We start from the raw sequence: 15,129 nt of genomic DNA on the forward strand, positions 1-15,129 counted from the left end.
GTTATCCTTTATATTTTGCAATTTGTGTCCGCTAGGTGTCACTAATGAATTCGTATAGATTCGCAGCGACGTGCGCAACCGCCTGAGACATTGTCATGACACTTTTAAGGTAGACATACTCCCAGTCTACTTCAGTAACTGCTTATAACATGCATAAATAAGAGTTTGTCAAGCAAGGATTGTTTAATTTAGATATTATTGCCAACATTAATGTAATGACAAATGTTGGATTAGAAAATGCGTTCAAAAATTCAATTCAACTGTTCTTTCTGTTATGTGTTTATTTTGTTATAAGCATGTGTACATTTCATCACGTGACCGATAGCGGGCTTTCCAAACTGACAGGTGCCCTGAAATCGACAATGAAAAATTGAAACTGACATGACAACACTACAACTATTCAGAGTTCTTAATGATGGAAATTTGAAGTAAGAATTAACAGGCGTACCGCACTTTACCGGGCACCTCTTTTCAAGCATTTGTAAAGGTCTTTGTCTGTTCGTTTTCATCGAGAACAAAACATATGATATTGACCACATTATGATTAGGAACTGAAATCATAGGACTAAAACTCTGGACACGATCATGATGATGAACAGAGTAGTGAAGTAATTGTTGACTTTCAGAACCTTGATTGATCCCACTAAGCGATGCCGTATTAACAATCATAGTTCCGCAGTGACAACCATATATGTCATGAAACAATAAATTAATCAGTGAGATTGTCAACTCATGCACAGAATTTGAGAAACAGACGAAATAATTAATTATAAACGTGATAAAAAAGTATATTGTGGAAAGAATAGTAAGACTCTACATATTCAGTTTATTATCTAGGTATATATATCAGGAGAATTAGAAAGCAATGTTACTGAAACTGCTTGTGTGAACTTTTAGGAGTCAGTGCAGGTGAACCAAGGGTAAGAGTTCCCCCCGTTCCCCCATCCCAAATAATATTTACAAATTAATATATACTAAAATTATTAACAAAACTTAACACAACAATTACTAGAGAACTCCCAAAAGTGACTAAAAGTCCAAAATTTAAGTTAGGGTTAGGCTTAGGTTTAGAGTTAGGCTTAGGGTTGTGGGAACGGAAGGTACTCTTTCCGAACCAAGCCATAAGTGGTCAAATGATATGTGCCTTCAAATTCAATAATGGTAAGACAACACTTCCAAACATGCTAAATATCATTACTGTTACAGTTGATTTTCACTTTTCTGGATACTTGCGATTCCTCATATATTGTTTGGATAAACACATTTTTGGATATCTGAATCTCGTCAGTTGCCCCCATTACCCAAATTGTATGGAAGCAAAAACCTCTATAACATATTGCTAAAGATTTATTCAAGTATTTTCCAAATTCAAAATATAATGTACATCATACTCATACAAAGAATTCAGGTCAAAGAAAAAGTGATAAGAAATTTGGTTAATGAAAATAAAAAAGAAGTTTGCAATTAACTTTCATTAGACAAGTTGATTTACCATGTAATTATCACATAAACTAATCCAGAAATAGCAATCAGCAGTGCACATGTAATTGAAATTCATTAACCTTATTCGGAAATTTGATTTCCGAATAAATGAGACATTTTATGTAGCATTTAATTTGATTTATCCCCTCAGAAGATTAAGGTACCAATAATAATAGATAGAAATGCAGTTGTGTTTTATTCTCCTTTCATGACATTTATTTCCTACAAGACTGACTGACTAAGTTTTAGTTTTACCCTGCTTTTAGCAATATTCCAGCAATATCACGGCGGGAGACTCCAAAAATGGGTTTCACACATTGTGCCCCTGTGGGGAATCAAACCCGGGTCTTTGGCGTGACGAGCGAACGCTTTAACCACTAGGCTACCCCACCGGCCCGTTTCCTACAAGAGATATATATATATATATTCCATTGTTATAGACATGCCCGCCAACTGCTTGAGGATGGCGCTGACCCCAACCATGTGCTGGAGGAAGGAGGCGTGGCTGGCGTGGCCTCCATGCACATGGCAGCAGGACTCAGTGCAGAAGCACTCAGGCTGTTGTTAGAATATGATGGAGATCCAAATGTTAGGTAAATATCTCAAGGATTTTAGTTATTGTCGTTTTTAGAATTTTATATTAAATTATTTTCCAATTCTAACCCAGATCTTCGCAGGTCTGTTTTGTCATGAGCAGTATGATCAACCAATGTGTGACTTGACTGGATAAGAGTCGTATTGATCATACAGTTGTAGATGCTCACTGGTTTCAGGGGCCCAGATTTGATAATCTACAGACTATCATCATATGAATTAACTCACTTTTTCTGACCGTCTTGCGGATATGTGTATTGTGTGACTTCCCTGCTGTAGATCTATCGAGGGTCTGACGCCGCTGCACATTGCTGCTACATGGGGTGAGCTGGACAGTGTTAAAATACTTCTCTTTAATGGAGGCGACCCAAGTCTCAAGGATCAGGTATTGCATTTCATTCATCATGTTAACAGTCAAACATTTCTGTTGCCACGGAAACAATTTTCATACCGATCATTTTCATGTCGGGCGGAGTTTTAGTCATATTGAGGTGGTGTGCTTCGTCCTGTAACCTCTAATTATGATTCATGAATGGCCTGTCTGTGCAGGATGGGCTGCCAACTGTAGAGGGTGGAGCTTTAGCCATATTGAGGTGGTGTGCTTTGCCCTGTAACCTCTAGTTATCATTCATGAATGGCCTGTCTGTGCAGGACGGGCTGCGAGCTGTAGATGTCGGGCGGAGCTACAGTCATAGTGAGGTGGTGTGCTTCCTGGAATACTACTCTCTGCTGCTCATCCCGGAAGGGGAAGATGACACTGAGCTCAGATACACAAGTAAGGGCCCAGTTCTATTCATGAACACCATCTTGAGTAGTAGTGTAGTTTTTCCACACCTTCATCAGTATCAGTTTAGTTTTGTTCCCTTTAGCATCGGCTATACTGAAGGAGTATAGAGTTGAAGTACCTTCTTCTGTTTCAGGAGAGAGCCTTGATGCTGGGAGGGACAGCCTGTCCCGGAACACAACACCTGATGTCCTCAATCTGTCCTTCCAGGAGGACTGTTCCCCGGACCAGTCACTGACCACAGCTGCCCGTCGGTCAAGTGTCATTACAGCCCTACAGCAGAAACTTGACCGCTGTGTCCAGCATGGGGAACACTTCTGCATGGATGTCACTTCCCCCACGCATCCATATCTAGAAAGGAAGTCCGGAGCTACTAATGGACAGGAATTGTGCAGTGGGAAATGTGAGAGGGACTCAAAGTGGACCCCTAGGAAACGGCAGACGTGTGTGCATCAGGAGTCGAAACAGAGAACAAGTAGAGGACTGTTTGAGAGATATGGAGACAGATGTTGGAACTGTAATGAAGACAGGCATGAAGAGTATTGTGGGTATCATCGGAGAGGCAGACATTGTGGACATGATAACCATGTGTCTTTCACTGACAGTGATCCTGATTGCTGGGAGGGGGGTCGGGGGGATGAGGTGAGGGACAGGTTGAGAGACTTCCATAAATCCTGTGTGAGGATTAGAAAGCCTACTGCTAATAGTGGGTGTTTTCAAGATCACTGTAGCCAGTGTGATCAGACATTGTCAAGTAATTGTCATCATTGCAGCAAAAGTACCCCATATTGTCACAAAAATTCAAGACTGGGCATTAATTACTGTGACCATGGACATGAATGCAGAGATTGTCTCAGCAGGTCATATGACCACGGCCAATCCCAGAATGGTTATTATGGCTATGAAGGTTCAGCACAGAACACTGTCAAAAAAGATGCCAAAGAAGATACCCAGTGATCCAGTTGTCCCAAAATGGACACTACTGAAGGACAAGCAGGAGACATCAGCTGAAAAAGTTGGAAGATGGCAGACATCACTGAGCAGTGGCCTGCACAAACCACCTCATTGTGAAGTTGGATATAAATCTTCTTCCACTGATGATGCACATTTTAGTCCGTCCAGATTTATTCATTCCCCAAAACTGTCAGAAGTGAAAAGCCCAATGTCACAAAATTCATCACCTAATAGGTTCTTTCCACCCTTGTCTGATCATCAATACAACAGTTTCTCTCCAAGTGCAGTGTATGATGAGAGATCGACACAATCTGATGACTATGGAAACGGTATGTCATGGCAGGAGCAGTCTCCCAAATCTAGTTTGGGTTTTACACCTCAAACCAAATCTGGAACTGGTTCAAGAATCTACAGTGGCAATTCTAGATCCAGTCCTCATGCAGCTGCTCCCAGAACTCCAGAATCCAGATCCATCTGCAAGTCAGCTCCAAGAAGATCCAGCATGTACACCCAGAATATCCAGAGGGAGCTTGAGAAGCACCTGCAGGATGGCCACCGGGTGTGTTTGGATGTCACATCTCCAGGACATCCTTTTGTAGACTTCAAGTCTAAAGAACTGCAAAAACTGTCGGATGCCATGACGGTACTGTCACCTGTGGAGAGGGTCAGTCATGTCAGATCACCTGGAGGTGCTTCTCCTGGTGCTCAGGGTAAAAGACTCAGTACAGTCAGTACTGTGTCAGCATCTTCTTGTGACACATTTGTTACATGTGAAGATGACACAGAATTCACCCTTGTCACACCCTTAGATCCTACTGTCAGTGTGGATACTCAGTCATTCTCAAGTGGAACGTCCAAGGACAGCGTTGTGCTGAATGTGAAGGCAGTAGTGACTGATGAAAACAAGAGTGGTCCCAATGACAATTATGGAAGTTTTGGAATTAGTTGTAGTGTTTGTGATGATAAAGACAGATCCCAGTACAAAGTTGTCCTGACAGAGGAGTCCAAGAAGAGAGAGAGCAGCCCAACTACACTTCGACTTACTAGTCCGGTGAAACATAACCGTCATCCATCTCATCCTCTACTAGATGATGAACTGGACCTCACTACTGAAGTCAGACAGGGAAATGGCTGTAAAACTGCAGGTCCTGACAAATCCCCATGCAGAATGGCATCACAGAATAACAAAGCCATGGTACAAACTGATAGCAGAACCTTTAGTCCTAGCAAACACCATTGGCAGCACCCAGTTCCTGATAAAGTTCTTGATGTCAGTGATCTCATTACATCACATGATAGCTTCACTCAAAGGATAGAGAAGAAAACTAATAAAGCCGACAATATTAGTGGTAATGTAACTCCCAGACATTCTGGTAAGAAGGATCTGGCAGGCTGTTATTCAAAATGGCTTCCACCATCAGACATGAACCTACTGGATGAAACAGATCTGATTTCATCAGATGAAAGTTTTCAAATCCGTGAAAGGGAAAAGAAAGCCAAGGACAGTGACAGGATCACATCCCTAGTGGAAAAACTGAAAAAAGTTTCTGTGAACACAGGAATGCGAACCTCTCCATTGAAATCAGGAAAGAGGTCTCCAGTGAAGCCTGGAAACAAACGTGTGTCCATGGACAGCTTCTGCAGCAATGCTTCTGTCAGGGAGTACCTTTACAAGGACAAGGAGAAGGGGATAACACTGTTAGAGCGGTATGTTCCTTCAGAGTGTGAGGAGAGCAGCACCAGAGAATCCCTGGACAGCACCTGCAGCATCTTCACCATTAACTCCGAGGACACCGAGATCTATGACTGGCAGGACTATCAGTCTGACACAGATGATGGCAGGAAGGTGACTGGCCAGAAGATCAACCAACCCAAGAAGGATGGGGAACCAAAGAAGCCTCCTATCCCACAGCATCTGAGTCAGCTCTCTAACCAGGCTATACGCAAGAAACTGCTGAGTCTTGGTGATGATCCTGGTCCAGTGATGGCAACAACACGGCAGACCTACCTGGTCCGACTTGCAAGCTTGGAAGCTGATCCTACCAGAGCTCACATGATGAAGCTGACAGTTGATGGGCCAGGTTGGTGTTGAGATCCTTTGTTAATGATAAATTAATGATGAAAAGATATTGGGCAGAAGTATTTGGGATAACAAAAATCATATCATGGTGGGAAAGAATTTGTAATTCATTCTTAAGAACACTGTTTATGATTAATATATCAGAACTGTTTTTGTTTGTTGTGTTCATTTTTATACATAAGGGGACTGAACTAGTGTGTAAATAATGGCTGACCTGTCTTTCATCTTCAGAGTACTCCCCGGAACTTCGAGCAGCTCTACAGAACAATCTTGACTGTGAAGGGGTAGATGACCTGGAGGACAAGTTGGTTGCCTCCTTCCAGAACACTCAAGGTCGTATATGGCGGGAAGGGACTCTAAAGTCCTCATTTAACTACCTGTTGCTTGACCCAAGAGTGACCAAGAACCTGCCATATAGGGCCAAAACACTTGGTAAATATTCTGATTGGTGTCTGCAAGTCTTTGATAAGGAAAGTGTTGGCATGTACACACGTTTAAAGCAGGAAACAGTTCAGTATTACCAGTAATTATGGTTTCTTAACATAGCCAAAGTTTCCAATAAGATGCAGATGAAACAGTTCAATGAAAGCAAATTAGTTAGTGTAGAGGATGATATCTGGTGTTTGCTATACCTCATGCTCTGACTGAAACTATAATATGTCCCTAAAATATATCACATCGAAGCACAGTGCTCACTCTTCCTCCCTTCCTACCTTAATTCCCCCTCTCATTCACTCACTCTTTGAAACTATCCCATATTGATGATAAATTTGTTTCAGGTGAAGGTGAAACATTCAAGGCCTTCATCCATGCCATCTTCTATGTTGGGAAAGGCAAGAGAGCACGGCCATACTGCCACCTGTATGAAGCAATCTCTCACATGCAGAAACCCAAACCAAAGGTCAGTTGTTTCAGCAAATCTGTTCAGTATACTTCACATATTTTCACTACTTACTCAATATCTGCCTGGAAGGGAATCAGATATCATTGCTCTCTCTTGCTGCCATTAAACAGTTGGTCCCTTATTACTTGATCACTCAGAGGTTTGCAAAGATGTTTTTCCCATAATATTTCTTGAATATGTATCTCCTGGTGGCCACCATACCTGTATGTATATATTACCAGGTGAGCACCAAGGTGCAGCACATTATTGATATCTGGAATGAGGGTCTTGGAGTTGTCTCCCTTCACTGCTTCCAAAGTGTGATTCCGGTAGAGGCATACACCCGTGAAGCCTGCATGGTGGAGGCTATAGGTGAGTACTGGTAGTCATGATGTCACCAATCGTTGTCCCTCCTGTCATATTCTCTGTCATCTTTACTCTGAAACTCTAAGATCATCATCATAGTCAGAATGTTTTCCCCTTTTTTCTTTCCTTTGATTCAGGCAGTGGGGTAGCCTTGTAGTTAAATTGTTCGCTCGTCACGCTGAAGACCCGGGTTCGTTTCCCCACATGGGTACAATGTGTGAAGCCCATTTCTGCTGTCCCCCGCCATGATATTGCTGGAATATTGCTAAAAGCGGCGTAAAACCATACTCACTCACTCCCTTTCCTTTGTTTCATTAAAAATCAAAAAAGATTCTTGTGGGATTCTTGGAGATCTTTGCTTGATGTAAGAGACTACTAACAGGGTCAGGTTTCCAGGCTTTCTCACTTAGCTGATGCTTGTCATCGTATCCCTATCATCAATGTTTTCTTTGTCTGACAGGGTTGACCAAACTGACCAACATGAAGCGAGGGGACTATTACGGTGTAGCCTCAACTTGGCCACTGAAGACAAAGAGAAAGATGGGGGTCCATCTACTGAAGAAAGCTCTACAGATATTCCTGAGTGAAGGAGAAAGGCAGATATGTCCAGTGGACATAAAGGGGGGACAGTGACAATGACTTCGCTTTTGTCAACTGAATTTCATCACACCAGAGGTACTAACGGTCATGGAGCCTCGGGATTCATACCTGCTCAAGATTAAGTGATTGCACAGAGCGAACAGTATTGGAGCAATGACAATCAAGTAACTGTCTGTTTTGGCCATGTCTGATATTTGTTGCTCATCATATCAACCATCAGTTTGCCTGTCGTCTAACACACCACAGTTGTTGGTGCCCATATGGCATGGTAATATCCCACGATATTTACCTTATTTCCAAGGTTCACCTTGATCATAATTCTTGGTTATTCAGCACCATGCTTTAGCAAAGAGATAAACGTCCAAGACCTGCATTCTTTCCTACATTAGGACTGCATGCTACGATGTGAGTGAAAGCCAACTCACTCTCCTGATGAACCTCTACAGTCCTGCACACCCAGTAACTCATGGGTTTATCATGTTTATATCATGTATATATGTAACTCATACCAACTATCCCAGACGATTTAAAAGGGCTTTGTTTTAACTTTCAGTGCTTAATGACCTTTGTTGTAGATGTGTCCTAAACTTATGAGGAACATTGTACCATCAAAACTTAATGACTATGATTTTTGCAAGTCTATGCCTGTGTATAAGATTAGTCCTTCATAGATCTCCCAACTCCCTTGTGAACGGTGTCTGTAAGCTGAATCACAAGCCAATCCTATTGTCATTATGGTCACTTTGATTACTCGTGACTTTTCAGACAGTTCAACATAAAGTGAGTGAGTGAGTGAGTGAGTTTAGTTTACGCCGCACTCAGCAATATTCCAGCTATATGGCAGCGGTCTGTAAATAATCGAGTCTGGACCAGACAATCCAGTGATCAACAGCATGAGCATCGATCTGCGCAATTGGGAACCGATGACATTCAACATAAAGACATCCGGTGATAACTTATCTTACTTGTCTATATGTTATCAGTTGATTTTCTAATTTATGATAGACAATGGCCAAATAAGTTTGCATTCTGTTTTCTTTGGTATGTTGTAACTAGGATGTATGTTGTTAATATGTGAAAAACATATTATAACAGAAAATATTGATGATGTTTAGTGCTGGTACCTTGGACAGCATTGTGTCCAACTTGTTGAATGTACGGTTTGCTTCATGTTAATGTATCAAGGAGTTATTTGATATCTGAAATGATGACATACATGAAGTGTAATGTATGGAAGGTAGACTCTTGTGTTATGTATGCTTCATGTTGAAATGTCTATTTCCATAGTGTTTGACATGACAGTCCCAAACTTTGTTTCAATGTGTTACAGGCTGGAACTTGTTTCCATGCTTAGTACAAGCACAGGTCTGTGTGATTTCAGTGAGCTACAGCTGTGAGGGTTACAATGAAGGCAATAGCCTCAGCTGACTGTAACATAAACATCATAGAGCAGCAACTGTCTTAATTACAGATTATTTACTTATTCTAAGTTAGCCTTTTCAAAGTCTGAATTTAATACTTTAAAATATCAATACTTAAACATTTTTTATAAAAACGCAAATATTGAGACATAAAAATCTCTTTCTTAAGTATTATTTTATTGTAACATAAGGGAACACTGCATGTGAAACAAGAAACTGAATTGTTAGTTATTAATATAGTAGGCATCTTAAGAAACAAATCTTTGAATGAGGTGTAAACATACCTCTACTGTTTTATGGCTCCTTCAAATGAATGAGGGAGTATTTGGAAGTTAGCAAATGGCTGTATGAAGCATACGTTTGAGTGTTATTACAGGATATGGGTGAGATAGAAGGTAGTTGAGATAGTGAACCCTCTCTGTATTTAGGGGCCATTCATAATTTATGGCTAGGGGGGTGATGTTGATTTTGACAGGCAGTGATTGGGAGGTGTCACTTACTTTGTACCATACATACATTTTAGGGGTGGGGAGTCATTCACATTTTTCATGCTTCTCCATAAAATCATCATCAATGGGTTCATGGTATTTACGATACCAGATTCAACATAAATACATTGAGAAATAAGTATTTGTTCTTTCTAATGGAAATCCAAAGAGATTCTTTAAGGTAGACTAGACTAGACTTTGCAAAAATGATCTGATAGCATTACTTTTCAGAAATAGAGACATGAAAAACTGTATATTACTGTTTCATGATAAGGAGGCAAGTCACATATTTACTTTTATGTTTCAGATGATTAATGTTTTCAGCATGATCAGCATTTTGTTTTGTTTGTTTTATTGTTGTTATTTTTGTTAATGCATTGTTTATAAAGTTTGTTTAATGGCATCTGTCTAAACAGAAAATACGTCCACAAACCACATAATAACATGCACACTGCATGTCACTAATTCAGTACTCAATGTTTAATATGCATCTTTTGACAGTGTTGACAGATGATGAGCTGTGATTTAAATAGTAACACTGATTTTAACATACACTCTTTGAAAACAGAATGTACTATTTTTCCCTTTCATATCCATGTAGTCGTTATCAGGTAATAATCCTGCCACAATGAATATGGTGCATGTCATATCCTTGTACTCAGGTCAAAGTTTAACCTTGCAGTCATCCAATCATTCACAGTGGTTCACCTGTGAAACTTTTAAAACAAATTATGACAAAACAATGAACTAAAGAATATTATGGTTAGACTCTATAATTTTATAGATTCCTGAAATGCTTGAAACACGTTTTTTATTAGGTGCTTACAAAACAGTAATAACAGCAACAATAATAATATAAGTAACATATAATGAGTATGATGCTGTAATGAATTTGTCCTAAATGTTTACATAATTATGTCAATCATCATCCACATCTATACATATATTTTTTAACAGACCTATATACGGAAGAATTTGCACACATCATTTCATTTAAAATTTTATTTGGATTGCTCCTGTTGGTGTGTGCTGTATATTGCTCAATGCTATATTCATATTTTGGTAATAAATATTTTGAAGAATCAATTGTTTTTTCATGTTGTTGCATCAACACATGCATATCATTGCACCTGTAATCATTACTGGGTCATTCAGATTTACACATGATAGTGTTGGAACAGATGGCGATGAATGACAACACTAAGGCTTAAATTGACATAAAAATGGCCATCCTACAGAAAGGTTATTAGTCACAAAACATGTTGAATCTCACAATCTTTATCATTTTCTCAATTTTCTCCCACCTAAAAAATATTTTGAATATCTGAAGGAGAATTGGTGAAAAGAAATTAAACATTTATTTCTATAAAATCAAATCAGATTCGTATACAAAACCTCAGCAAAACGTTTTAGCTATTTTCCAAAAATTGTATTTTTAAAATCCATTTAAATGTAATGTCAAGTAACAAGTTGATTTCTCCCGCATTTGAAAAAAATGCAACAGACTGTCAAAGGGAGATAATATAGTGGGCCAGAGACGAGTTGCCTCCCTTGAAAGAATAGCGATAGAGGTGTTGATACAGGTGATTTCAGTTACACGAACTGGATGTGTAAAATTCGAGTGGATACACTCGAAATTGCTATCCCAGTTTATTTTCAAAGTGTCAGTTTAAGACATCGACACTTCCCACATATTTAAGACATGAAAGTGTGTTGAAGAAAATAAACCTGGAAATACCTGACGCCAAACAAACAGGGCCTAGATTTTCGAAGCTCTCTTAGCGCTAAGATAGTCGTAAGTTAATGTTATACTAAGATTGGTCAAAAAGGACCATATGATAGGGATGCGGTGAACTCGTGGACACAGTTTGTTTAAAACCGGGAATGAATTCGGAGACATGTTGTTTTTGTTGGAATTGAATGATAATAATAGAAAATACTATAAATAATATTGATACAGAAGAAATATTGACGTCTCTCTCATATTATAAATTATATGGTTTTAAGTTAACCTGCTCGGGCTACTGCTATGTGATATGTTTTGTTCTCATTAGCAAGGATCTAAATAACATCATGTCTTGTTGTAGAGTCTATCAAATTTTATCCAAACCACAGTGTAAGAAGAGAAATAAGAAATACTGTTTCTGCTCAAATTTCCATTTCATATAAAACATTTATACCGCAGAAGTGACAAAATAAAAAACTAGCACTGCACTACCATAGGCTTTATAAGTATGTTATACTGCAGTAGACCTCATTTGTTACTATCACAGTGGGGGCGGTGGGGTAGCCTAATGGTTAAAGCGTTGGCCCGTCACGCCGAAGACCCGGGTTCGAATCCCCACATGGGTACAATGTGTGAAGCCCATTTCTGGTGTCCCTCGCCGTGATGTTGCTGGAATATTGCTAAAAGCGGCGTAAAACCAAACTCAGTCAGTCAGTCAGTACTATCACAGTGTTTTTTACATTTAATTTTTTATGTCAATCTTTAGTTGTTGCCTCCACATTCATGGATTCCTCTATTTTTATGGACTATAAAAGGATTTGTATTGTTTTAAATAAAATAAAAAATGCATACAGTTAAATGTTGTCACACTTTGATCTTACATCTACGGTTGACTTCCTACTCTCTTTTACTTATTCTTTACCCTTTTCCCATTTTTGATAAGTTCCATGTACATGCTCATTGTGATGATATTCAAACTCCTAATGATACTTTTTTCAGAGAAATGTACATCCTCAAGATGTGGTGAAAGAAATGTGTTGTGGATACAGTTAGCAAGACTTTGCAGCAACAATGATCTCTCAGAATATCACCTTCTTGGCCTTCCTGTACTTTGTCCAGGGACTTCCTTATGGATTACAGACATGGTTCCTTCCTGTCTATTTCCGAAGTCGAGGAATGTCTCTATCAAATGTTGGATTCTTCAAACTTTTGTTGACACCATGGATGTGCAAAGCATTATGGGCACCGTTTGTTGATCGCTCCGCCACCAAGAAGTCTTGGCTACTCTGGAGCATGGTTGGACTGACCATAACTTGTGTGAGTGGTTCCTTCTCAGGCCCAGACTTCCTGTCTCAACTGGTGGCCATTTTGTTTTTATTCAATCTCCTCGCTTCCACTCAGGATATTGCTGTTGACGGCCTTGCTATCCAGATCTTGTCATCATCAGAGCTTGCCCATGGTAATATAGCCCAGGTAGTGGGTTACAAGATAGGTGCTGTAGTTGGAGGAGGCCTACTCACATGGTTGAGTGACTACTTGAACTGGATGATGCTCTTCCAGTGTCTTGCTGCTGTTTATGTTTTTGCAGTGTTTGCAGCATGGAAGTTTATTCCATCAAATCCACATCATTCCCATGAAGTTAACCAAACCGTTGATAGTGCCATCTCTGGAGAAATGTCTCATGAAACGAACACATGTGATATTGATAATGAACATTCAATGCAACAAAGATCTGTAAAGGTTGAGAAGAATGAAGGGAAAAGTGTATTCTTATTGATTATCGATCATTTCAAACTTATGATGATGCCAGAAGGAACAGTATGGATAGCAGTCTATGTCCTTATGTACAAGTTGGGTAAGTAAGCGTTTGTTTGTGTCATGTACGGTGAACCACTTAATATCAGGAAAATGTGAATAGTGTAAGTCAGATCATGGAAAATAACACAATGCATCTTCCCCCATCATTATATCTATTATTTTAATTATCTATTGCCTGCCATAATAAATATTTTCCATGTTGATTGTTTCTAGCACCATTGTATCATCAACATTTAAGTTATTTTGTCATTATATAGTTCACCATGTTCACTGTTACTGATTTTATCGATCATTGTCCATCTTTGCCTGACCACACTCTTCAGGCTGCATTCATTTTTTTAAATATCTCAATATTTCCTGTATACAAGGATGCATGTACCTATGACAAGTGAACGTTGTTATTGCAGGTGAGAAGGGGTCGCTAAGTATGATTCCCCTCTTCTTGCTGGACCAGGGCCTGGCGACCTCCGTGGTGGGACTCTGGACAGGCATGATGGGGCAGGTCGTATCCATCTCGGGTTCAATACTGGGTGGGGTCATCATGTCCAGATATGGGTAAGTAGCTTTGATCTTTGTTTCTCATTGTTTTATATATACATTTTTTTGTGGGCATGCGTGCGTGCATGTGTGTTTTTTCAGTGAGCAAATAATTCTATGGGGATAGAAACCATTTTTATACATCTGAGGTTATCACAAGAAGTCAGCTCCATTACTGTAGAGCCTCATTCTCCTTTTCAGCAACACAGGTGGCTTAGTTGTATATGCCAGAACCTTTGATCATGGGTTCAAATCCAAGTCAATGACATGATCCCCTCAAACAATACTGTTTCAACGTACTCATCCACATGGTCCTGTTTTCCAGCCAGTCTACCCTTGGCCTCCTGAAGACTCTGAGTATAATCCGGACCATCGTCCTCATTGTCCTTTGTGTCCTCATCTATGTGTGGTCCTCGACATACCAGGCTGTCTTTGCTGCTGCGGTCATAGGTGAGTTCTTGGGAATAGCCTTCTTAGATCAGGGGTTGCCTTATGTAATATTGAGGAAACTAAGTGGCACTGATCATATATGTTATCCAAAAATCAATTTCATTTAATAAATTCATTTGTTGAGACCAGCATGATAAGACAACTCATTTAAAGAACTGCTGTGTGTGCGGTATATGGCAAGAAGGATGTACTGACACCATTTTTGTGATGTTGATAACAGAAATTTGACCTTGCCAATTTAATATGGATTTCAAGTGGTCACCATGGCAGTTCAGTATAGCTAGTGGCCTTGTTTTACTCCATCACTAATGTTTTCTGCTCTTCAGCTCTGATGCTGATCATGCTCCTCATCAGCGGCTACATCACCACGGCAACCTTCACACTGATGATGGAGTGTTCCCAAAGGGCACCAGTATCTGTGCAGGCAAGCCACTACACCAGCCTGGCAACCCTGGAGGTGCTTGGCAAGCTGACTTTCTCCGTAATCACAGGGTGGATCACTGATATGACCAGCTACTCAAGTGTGTTTGTCCTGTTCACATGTCTTTCTGCTGCAATCATTCCTGTCTTCAGCTATGCACCCAGCATCCTTGTACAGAGCACTTCTCATAGGAGGAATAAAAGTCGATGATACTGAAAACCTGGATGCCTTGTTTTGCCAGTAGTTACCATTTACATTAAAACAGTGTTCACATGAAACTGCATAAATTTACAGAACAGATTTAACAATCCATTCCAGTTATTGTTATGACTCTGTCATTGCTATCACTAACATTCTGTCAGATGCTTTTTGTAATTTATACATATCCCCAGTAGCCATAATGAACTGTGTCATGAACAGTCTTCTAATTTGCAGATATGCACACAGCTTGTGAAGTACATACATGCTCACTATCATAGCATCATTTAGCTTTCATGTCAACTTACCCTTTGCCCAGCAAAAATT

The 15,129-nt window shown here is 39.8% G+C and overlaps 2 protein-coding genes across 3 annotated transcripts; both read left to right on the forward strand.

The window, feature by feature from the left end:
- The first annotated feature begins 326 nt into the window (after positions 1-326).
- LOC124255839 lies at positions 327-10,738 on the forward strand. Its single transcript, XM_046689785.1, is given in 10 exon segments — positions 327-428; positions 1,923-2,075; positions 2,356-2,461; positions 2,728-2,851; positions 2,997-3,688; positions 3,690-5,895; positions 6,126-6,326; positions 6,674-6,795; positions 7,020-7,149; positions 7,604-10,738. Coding segments are annotated over 10 exon segments (3,954 nt in total). The 5' UTR covers positions 327-381; the 3' UTR covers positions 7,777-10,738.
- Positions 10,739-11,196: 458 nt separating this feature from the next.
- LOC124255793 (major facilitator superfamily domain-containing protein 3-like) lies at positions 11,197-14,823 on the forward strand. Of its 2 annotated transcripts, none has more exons than XM_046689719.1 (5): positions 11,197-11,235; positions 12,378-13,233; positions 13,604-13,751; positions 14,059-14,183; positions 14,510-14,823. In XM_046689719.1, exons 2-5 carry the CDS (start codon positions 12,450-12,452, stop codon positions 14,812-14,814), a joined length of 1,362 nt encoding a protein of 453 aa, XP_046545675.1. In that variant the 5' UTR covers positions 11,197-11,235; positions 12,378-12,449; the 3' UTR covers positions 14,815-14,823. The 2 variants fall into 2 exon arrangements, with proteins under 2 accessions (XP_046545675.1, XP_046545674.1); XM_046689718.1 differs by having other exon boundaries at positions 11,206-11,315.
- Positions 14,824-15,129: the final 306 nt, after the last annotated feature.

The sequence above is a fragment of the Haliotis rubra genome, unplaced genomic scaffold, assembly GCF_003918875.1.
Source record: "Haliotis rubra isolate DU_JTF1 unplaced genomic scaffold, ASM391887v1 Scf61, whole genome shotgun sequence".
Taxonomy (NCBI): Eukaryota; Metazoa; Mollusca; class Gastropoda; order Lepetellida; family Haliotidae; genus Haliotis; species Haliotis rubra.

Bases quoted from the DNA above. Each gene is read 5' to 3' on its own strand.
- LOC124255793 (XM_046689719.1), top strand. From the start codon at position 12,450: ATGATCTCTCAGAATATCACCTTCTTGGCCTTCCTGTACTTTGTCCAG. The intron at 13,234-13,603 runs GTAAGTAAGCGT...TTGTTATTGCAG, and splicing joins TGTCCTTATGTACAAGTTGG to GTGAGAAGGGGTCGCTAAGT. The intron at 14,184-14,509 runs GTGAGTTCTTGG...TCTGCTCTTCAG, and splicing joins CTTTGCTGCTGCGGTCATAG to CTCTGATGCTGATCATGCTC.